Below are 9,918 nucleotides of genomic sequence, written 5' to 3'. Positions count from 1 at the left end.
GACGTTAAATTGTCCTTTAGTTTGAATGTGAGTGATAAGTGTTTTTTTTGTTTGTTTTTTTTTGCGTGTGTGCGTGTGTGTGCGTGCTCGGCGATTGACTGGCAACCAATCTAGGATGGGCTTGGAAAATGGCTGGATGCTTGCTATTGTTTTGCTTCCAAGAAGCTATCAAGTGGCAGCTGCTGAACCAAAATTGCGTTTTTGCAGTCGCCCCCAAAACTATTGGAATGCTCAATTCCTTTGTTTGTGTTGTATACTGAAGACATTTGGGTTTCAGATTAAAAGATGAAAATGAGACAAAGGTTCAGAATTCCAGCTCTTATGTGATAGTATTTACATCTAGATGTATAAAACAACTCCGGACAGAGCATCTTTAGTTTGAACCGACCAACTTTTCAAGTGAGCAAAAGTATTGGAACATTTGACTGATGGGTGTTTTTAGTTGCTCAGGTGTTGTCCTTCAGATTGATTGCTTAAACATTAGATTTCACTTATTTTTGCCTGCATTTGCTGTTAGGCAAAACGCTAAGATCAGTAAGCAGTCGATGAGAGAAAAGCAAAGCATTTTGAAGCTGAGAGAAGAGGGAAAATCGATCAGAGCTATTTCCCAAACAACGGGCAGAGCCAATAGAACAGTTTGGAATGTTCTGAAAAAGAAAGTAACGACTGGTGTACTGAGCAATAGACAATCGAACGGCCATGGGTATCAACAGCAGAACTGAAAAAGTACTGAGATGAGACACAAATGTTTTGGAACGTTTTATGGACTGATGAGACCACGATTCACCTCTACCAAAGTGACGTAAAGGCCAAAGTATGGAGAAAGAAAGAATCTGTTTATGGTTCAAACCACACAAGCTTATCTGTGAAACATAGTGAAGGTTATGTCAAGGCTAAGGCTTGCATGATAATGGTAGCAAAATGAATTCTGAAGTCTATAAAAACATTTTGTCCGGCAAATTACAGAATGCATCCAAATTGATCGTGAAAAGCTTCATCATGTAACCAGACGATGACCCAAAACACACTGCCAATAAAACAAATTGCGGTCCGGCGGTCCGGTCGTGGATCGCAGTCCGCCAGTTGAGGAAGAGGGCAATAAAGTATTCATTTCACCTCCTGAAGAGGAGACTGATGGGACAACCCCCCAGAAACAAACAAGAACTGAAAGAGGCTGCAGCAAAGGCCTGCAAAAGCATCACAAATGAAAAATGAAACCGTCTGGTGAAGTCAATGGGACTTAGACATGATGCGCTTCTTGCAAGTAGGGGTTATGTCACCAAATATTAAATGTTATTCACTTTAAGTTAATGTACAGTAATGACCTCTCATCGGACTTTTGCTGACTTGAAATGAGGAGAGCTTCAAACAAAATGTGCTCTGTACTCTGAAATAAAAACTGGAATTCTGTCTCATATTCATCTTTTGATCTGAACCCAAATGTCTTTAGTGTACAAGAAAAACAAAGGAAGTGACCTTGGCATTACAGTACTCTTGGAGGGGACCGTATACCGACATGTAAATTTTGTTATACACAGTTAAAATACATATTCTCCCCTCTTCAAAAAAATATATTGATAGAGATGCCAAACTATAGTTTTCGACGTGCACTCCCAAAGACGCAAATACATTTTAGTGGTTCTACTGGTATACTACTGGTATACTCTAAAATGGTTCAATGATTTTGTTGTTTACGATGATACTAGTGCAGCGTGTTATACCGGAAACAAATTCCTTGTGTGTTCTACATACTTGGCCAATAAAGATGATTCTGATTCTGATTCTGATTTCATGCTCGATGAATTTACAACATGCCAAAGAAGCCCACTGAGCCAGTCCTAACATGGGTACAGACTATAAAGTGAGGATTTCAGTTGGTATAACTTGTCATTCCTGTTCAAAGATGCGAACATAAAAGAGTTCACATCAAAGCACTTTAGGATGCATTTGGCCTCTCTGGCTGTGGTCTTTTTATAACAGGTGGCCTATCCTCCATACTGCAGCCTCCGTGTTTTCACCGTTGTTGTTGTTGTTTTTTTTTTCATTATTACGGATTGACGTGTATGATCAAACTTGACCCATCAGTGAGCTCCTGGCCTATATTTGCTACTCACACATGCAAATCGTGACCTCTCCCACCAGTGGGCGGGTATCTGGCGGTGTCCCACACGGTTGAGGCAGGGGGGAGGGTACGACATGCAAATTCAGTTTTCAAAGGAAAGTGCCGTTTGTTCAACTGGCGAAGTTAGCCGGACTTTTGAATTGAAGAAAAAGATTGATTGTCATATTATTATAATTGTTTTTTTTTATGTTATAGTTTAAGCATTTCGGGGTGGCATAAGAGTCGTCCAAAGTGTGCATTTATATATTCATTGATTAATAAGCTACATTGTGCCACAGCACAAAGCCGTGCCTGCTTCCTCCACAGTGCCCGCCCATTCGGCTTTTACTGGGGCCGATAGTAGGAGATTCATTACATCTCCGGGATTTTCTGCGGAAGGAGCACACAGACTGAGATTTGCTCTCTTATCAACGGAACAAAAAAAAAAAAAAAAAAAAGACGCGAAAAACCTCCCCAACAAGGACTTATGCAGTGTCTTTAAATTTTTTTTTTAATTCTTGGGTTGGTCCACGTCCAGTGTCGTGCGCTGTTCCAAAGAAAGAGTCGTGCAGGACTTGGAAGTGAGTGAGCCGGAGCTCCGCCGCAGTCTTTGGATGTGTGGCGGTCGTACGCCGGGGAGTGGGTTGGGTCGCCCGGGTGCCTGGCGTAGGTCCTCGGCGATAAGGTGAGCGGAAGAAAGGACTCCCAGTTCTTTTTTTTTGTTTGTTTGTGTGCTGGGTTGTGCTGGACGCCGCCGGGGGAGCGTTGGAGCACCTTGCGTGGATTTGTCTCGCCAAAGAGCAGGATTCACCTTACGCTCTTTTTCCTGGTCCGGGAGAGCCGCGACTCGTTTGTTCATCCAAAAGGGCCGACATCGATTGGGTCGCTGGGCCGGCCAAGGCACGATGGCAACCGGTGTGCTCCTCGTCGCCTTCGCGATGCTCGGTAAGTCAATTAAGACACATTTTAAGAAGTCTCCTTGTACTGCTGTTTTTTGCATTTCTTTCTTACATCCACCATGGGTCATTCTTAACCGAATGTAGACGTTTTACTCTATGGAATTGTCCGATTAGAGTCAGGTGGAGACTGTGCATCAAATACAGTTTGTACTACTTAGCCATTAAAGTCAATTTATGTCTGTCAAGGGACATAGTGTATATACTACAAACCATGTCATAAAATACAAAAATAAAAACTAGCCCGCAAATATACTGATTACGATAATACAACTATTAAAAAATTTATATCTGTAAACGAGGGGCTAATTAGTGGTCACCAAGGCAACTGAAACCTTTTCAGGCATTGACACAGCACAGGTTGGTTGGAGATGTTGAAGTGTCAGGGGTACAAAAAAACCTGCGGCTGCATTGACAAGCCACTTTAGAAAGGGGCATTGACTTTTTTTTTTCTTTATGAATTTAATAAGCCTTAGCAGTGTGTCCATTTCTGTCCTTCAAAGTAGACCTGACACAGATTGAGCCTCCATGACTAATTATGCCACTTCCTGGTTACTGTTTGTACCTACAAAGACTTCTTGCTTCTCTCCAAAGTGAAAACATCAATTGTATGAAATCACTATCTTTTGAGGGGGAATCACTTCAATGACAAGCCAAAAGTGCAATGATTCTCCAGTGCTAAACACTTTACTGAAAGTAGAGTCACCGCAACAACATGTGAGCAGCTGTGCATGTGTGCACATTGAACTAGGTTAATGTCATATTTAGACCTTAGTCACAGATTAACCCTATAGATGCTCACAGTCTGGCGTGGATTGGCTACTATTGTTTGGAGTTGCCACACACACACACACACACACACACACACATATATATATATATATACACACACACACACAGTGCCCTGCGATTGGCTGGCAACTGATCCAGGGTGTCCCCCGCCTACTGCCCGAAGACGTCTGGGATAGGCTCCAACACCCCCCGCAACCCTAGTGAGGATTAATCGGTTCAGAAAATGGATGGATGGATGGATATACACACACAGCACTGACGCACACCTGGATGATAAATCGCGTCAGGATGTGACATCACTAAGCTTCGTCATACACTCAGACACCCTTTTGCAAGTTTGTGGTTAACATCCATTTGTCACCCAAGTTCCACTTTATTGGGTGTCTCACACAAGCTATGACACAGTGTGACTGATGGAAGCAAACATTCGTAGACACAAGCTTGCTGGCACCAACGCACGCCCCCAAACAAACACCAGATGGCTTTTGCGCCTTCTTGAATATGGGAGGCCTGTCATCAACCAAGGGGGTTGAATGCTGGCGGGAGGAGAAGGAGGAGGGTGGCAACGGGCCCCAACTCGGCCAAGAGGATTACCGTTTGCGCCTGGCTGCGTCTTGCCGTCCCATTTCAGGCACTTTCACTAGGGCACGAGTGGTTTTCCAATTGATAAACGCCTCAGATTTTATCTACAGTGAAGGCCGGGGGAACGGCTGGTTCTGCTATTACATAATAAAATGAATCACGCGGTGAAATTGGAAGCGGTTTGTGCGGGTGGTAAGTGTAGGTGTGTGTCGGTGTGTGTATGCATCATTGTTCAAGGGGCTTCATGATCTTCTCACAAGGTGACATGTTGCTTGCATTGTGGCGGATATCAATTGGGCAATAAGCGACATGTTGCTGAAGTTATTGGCTTGTTTACTTGTCAGTAGCGGGAAACAAGGTACTGGCTAATGCATCGCTTTAGTGTTGTAGTAATTACAATAAAGTACGGCACCTCCTGTAAAAGTCAAATGGCCCGTTTTGTGTACAGTTCAGGATCCTGCATTTTTGGAAGAAGAGAAATTGAACAAAACTTGAGAATTCAAACAAATCTTAAAAAAAAAAACTCACGGTGAGCATGAAATGATTACCCCTATTTTAGCCACGTCTTTGACTTTTTATTTTGGTCACCCATGAAAATCCATGAATTATGGTGCCCACGACCCCCCCCCCCCCCAAAAGTTTATAGTTGCCAATAGGTGCCACGAAATAGTCATTAATACAGGTTGACCCCCCCCCCCCCCCCCCCCGCTTTGCTTAGCCAACATCAAAGGGTCTGGTGCATTTTGCTCCTTTTTTTGTGACATCGGTATAGTTACATGAAGCAAGTGTCATTTAGTATCATAGTTACGGTAGTGTTTCCTTCTTGTGGTTGTAGTGGTTGACTTCTTTTTACACTTTATACCATCATCAGAGTTGTATTTTTTTGTCTTAGTATTAACACGATACGCTAGCATGACAGTTATGAATTTTATAATGTCTGGACAAAGTTAATTTCAGGAAGATGACAGCTTGACCGTGGAAAGCATTGTTGTTGGTTTTTTTTTCTATTATTTCCTGTGGGGGGGAAAAGCTGACTTCAAATTGGAGGTCAACCAACATCCCGACAGAATTGTGTCCGACCTTACTGTAATTTGGAGCTGTCCATCTTCCTTCTCTCCCAGCTGGATGAGCCAAAAAAAAACAAGCTAGTGCCAAGTTGAGATCCCGGCAAAACTCCAACCCGGCAACCGCAATAACCGCAAAACATTTTTCACACAAAAAAAAAAAAAAAAAAAGAGAGAAATTGAAGAAGTTGTTCTTGCCACAAGAGCCATTCAAGGCAGTCCTGTTACTTCACTTTGCATCTTGCATCAGGACCTTTTTTTTTGCTGAGTATGCAACTAGATGTGTGTTTACGTGCGAGATTATTTGTGTGATGTAAACCCGACAAAGAGCAGCGCCCCAAGGCGCACATGCTTATTAGTTTTTCAAACATGGAATTAGAGACTCCTGTGTGTGTTTTTTAATTTGAAAGGTGTGTGTGTCTACCTATGTAAGACTGTTTGGTGGGAGGAGGGGGGGGGGCGGAGGACCCAGCCCCACAACTAGGAATATTAGGTGCAAAGTATGGTATGCAATTGAGAGAGCTGGATTATTAGGTGTTCATAGTCTTGATTTGCACTGCGTGTTTCAAAGAGCCATAAATCTTTTTTTGTTCTTTTTTTTAGCTTGCATATTCGTATATTATTGCTTTTATAATATTACGAAAACCTGATGTGTTTGAGGAAAAGAAGCAAGAGCAGATATGAAAAATGAGGTTACTTGCATCTGGAAAAAAAAAAGATAATTGCTGACGATTCTCAGTGCACTAACCTCGATCCCAGCCAACTAAGGACTTTAGAATGTTAAAATATTTGTATTATATTTACATTTTATTGTTTGGTTCATGTTGTCATTGCCCATAGTTGACCTTTTCTTAATTGCGGTAAATTTGAGAATCCGTGCATGTGGGTTCTTGTGCAACTAGTCAAATGTATCGCTTGAAATCCAATTTTTCTTTTTGAAAAATCAGAATTGTAATTGGGCATTCGGACCTGAAGTGCCTGAAAACACAAATATGGATCAGAGAGTGTCGTCTTGTGGATGTGTTGACTCTTTTGTAATTGGGCATGACTCGCGTGAAATCAAAACTTGGAAAATAGCGAAATAGTTGAATAGAATTAAAAAAACATGTTTAAGGGTTTTAGTTTTCCATTTATTTATTTTTAAGGCCATGGTTGTTTCATCATCTTCTACCCAGGAACCGATGACAAAAAAAAAAAAGTATTTCTCGCGCTGAATAATTTCACTGAGTATAAAGCCATTCTTGACAATTTGGATTCGATTACACAACACGAAAGCACTCGTGTAACCGATATTTTTATATTGTGTTTACAGCCATTACGCGCGTTTCTGTCTGGTACCAAAACTCAATGCTCTATATTCAATAATTCATATGTACATTTGAGTGTTTCAAAGAGCTTTGCGGCACTGTTGGTGTGCAATTTGACACCTCCGGAGAGGAGACTACGTCAAGAATTTCAATAATTTAAACAATGCGTGCCCCCCATTGAGAGTGCGACTCTGTCACATTTCAGAGTGGAGCATTTCAAGTTTGCGCTGCCACTCCCCGATGCCCAACCTTGTTCCTAATGGGACCCAACAGCTGATACCCAGAACGCTCTGGAGTCAGCTGTGCCTGCGCTTGGAATGTCGTCCACGTGTCGGATGACACAAAGGCGGCGCTGTTGGGATTGTAGGAAAAAAATTCCATCACTCGCTGTCTTGTGTAGCTCTCCACAAATGCACAACTTTGGCATCGCTGCCCCCCCTCCCTCCCACCCAACAACCATGAAACCTTCCCCTTCCTGTCTTCATGCAGGGACATGTAGTCATGCGCCAGGCTGCGTCTCTGCTCGCTCCCCCCCCCCACCCTTGTTATTCTTCCATACCTGCTATATTCCATACTCGTGCGTGTCCTCCTTTGCGCCGTAAGATAGTTTTTGTGTGCTCCCATGACAGCATGCCTTTTGTTCCGTCGCTCGCGTCGCATCATAACGTCGACTCAAGTGACATGGGTTTGGGGGGGAGGCGAACAACCTGGAGAGGATGTGGAAGACAATCAGCTTGTCAGTCACCCAGCACCTCTGTGATGGTTTCCTGTAAATAACGATGAAAGCTCAGATGAGTATAGTAAACACGTGTCCGTTGGCTGCGGGCTGAGACGTCTCTTTGTCGACAATCAGTTGTGCTTGCAAAGGAACGGTGTCGTTTGTGTTGACTCTTACATCAAATAAGGGCCCCCGCAAAGAGGTACAGTAAGTCGGTGAATGATGTTTTCCACCTACATGGCAATCGACAAGCCTGTCATACAGATTTCGCAACCACGTATGTAAACTCGCACCAAACGACCACGTTTTACTGCCATTGGCCTCTCAGGCAGAAATGTCTTTGCTCCCCCCATTTGTCGACAAGGCCCTACTCACTATTGACACATTTCTCTTGGCAAAATCGGTGACGACAAGCTCTTGTGCGTAGCACCTCGTCAGCTGCGGATGTAAATGGGCAGATGCCACGTGGGCGGCCGCTCACGTTTATGTCGCTCATTGGAACATTTGAGCTTACACAAGAATAAACATCGCATGCTAACGTTCTGCTCTTGATACTCGACAGACTCCACTGCTTTTTTTAGCGGTCTAATCACTATTGGCGGCGCTGACCTACATTTTACATCCTAAATTCTAATAATGGTTCTAAGATGATGTATTTATCGCCGGCAGTCTATTCTTTTCATGTCCACAAAAGGAATTTGAATTACCGTATTGGCCCGAATATAAAACAGTGTTTTGTGCAAGAAAAAGTGGGGGTCGTCTTATATTCGGGGTCTAGATATTATACCCATTCACGAGATGGCGCCAGATATCATTTAAGCGAAGCCTGAACTTGACTTCCCAGGCCAAAGTGAACCCCTGTCACGAAGAAGAAAAATAAAAAATAGCGGTAAGAAAGAAAAGAGAAGAAAACAATAGAAGAGATAACAGAAAATGGAGAAACGTAGCGACAATCTGGAGAAAAGTGGGTCAAAGATTGGCCAGGTTAACCGGCAGCTGAGGAGAAGTTATGATGCAATTTACATTTCAAAAAGCAGAAGCCATTCATTTACGAATCTGATTGCATTTAGTTGACATATTTAAATGTTCAGACATTTCATTTCTTTGTCAATGTTTTTATCTCTTGTTTTTAAGGCCAAGTGTTGCAGTTTCCCTCCTGTATGTTACGATGCGGGTAAACCGAATGCTACAAACTAAACTGTTAGTTTAGGGCAGGGGTGGGCAATTATTTCTTGCATAGGGCCACATGAGAACCAGAAAATATTATGGAGGGCCGAATCAAAAGGGTGAACTAAATTCGACATAGTAATTGGATTTCTTGATTTAAAAAGCAGTATTTTATTCCGTTGTATCGAACAGGATTTGCTTGACTTGGCGCTACTGCGGGCTTCCGTATCGTCCCCCCCTTCCTCCCTATGCTCTGCAACTTCAAGTAACTGTGCCACCTGGCGTTGAAATGCCTGACATTACAAGTCCAAATGAAATGAATGCAGTCATTGACATCGAACCTTAATTGTGTCCCAACCTTCGGCGGGCCGGATTAAAAAGACCAACGGGTCAGATTTGGCCCGCGTGCCGTAGTTTGCCCACCCTGGTTTAGGGTGACCCTACTGCTGATCATTAGCGACCGGTGTTTTGAAGAGAGACTCTCGCCCAAACCCGAGACTCCGATATGATACATCCCTCCAGTTCATATCCAAAGATATGTGAAAGATGTGAAATGAATCACGTTCTTAAGGGAGGCTTCCTGTCTGCGGCAGTGATTCAGCAGAGAATGGCTGAAACTAAAGCACAAGAGCAAGATAACTGACAGCACTCCTCCACATCCCAACTTCCTGCCAGGTTTTTTTTTTCTTTGACATAGCCTTTTCTCCAAAATCCTATCTCATTAATTTGGCAAAGTGACCTAAAAAAACACCCCCTTGGTGATTCTGTTGGACCACTTCACTGTGTTCTTCTCAGCTGAATGAGTGGCCCTCCAGCTGCCTCGTCAGCCCCCTCCTCCTCCTCATACTCCTCCACTGAGTAGCCCCTGACCTCCTCCCCCACTCCAAGTCCAAACAGTGCGCTGCCTAGCCCGGCTCTTCTTCAAACAAATCCATTTAGAAAATGCCCCCACCTGAAGGGCGATCCAAAAGAGATTTCCAACTCCCTCAAGGCCACACATTTTTATCTCGAAATAATATTTTACAACAAAACATTCTCCTCCCTCGAGGGTTTTTGTTATCACACTTTCAGTGAAAAAAAACCATTTCTATTCCCAATCAGTTTGTTTTCAACCACATGTCACATGACCGATACACAATTTTGACGAGTGCGTTAACGTCGCACGGTGCAGAAAACACCGCCGGACATTTGCTTCTTCCTGCACGTGTAGGTGGGAACAGGGTAATAAAAA

General features: G+C 43.2%; 1 protein-coding gene across 2 annotated transcripts in view; it reads left to right on the top strand.

Annotated features, from left to right (window-relative positions):
• The first annotated feature begins 2,437 nt into the window (after positions 1-2,437).
• Positions 2,438-9,918, top strand: part of igsf3 (immunoglobulin superfamily, member 3) — a 90,442-nt gene continuing 82,961 nt past the window's right edge. The window contains exon 1 of one of the 2 annotated variants that reach the window (XM_052082743.1): positions 2,438-3,046. In XM_052082743.1, coding sequence (XP_051938703.1) covers positions 3,007-3,046 — 40 coding nt within the window. In that variant the 5' untranslated portion in view covers positions 2,438-3,006. The remainder of the gene's footprint in view (positions 3,047-9,918) is intronic. The other variant, XM_052082742.1, reaches the window with a different exon arrangement.

Source organism: Hippocampus zosterae, chromosome 12, assembly GCF_025434085.1.
Source record: "Hippocampus zosterae strain Florida chromosome 12, ASM2543408v3, whole genome shotgun sequence".
NCBI classification, from domain to species: domain Eukaryota; kingdom Metazoa; phylum Chordata; class Actinopteri; order Syngnathiformes; family Syngnathidae; genus Hippocampus; species Hippocampus zosterae.
Note: the sequence above shows the minus strand (reverse complement) of the source record. Positions and strands in the feature narration are given on the sequence as shown.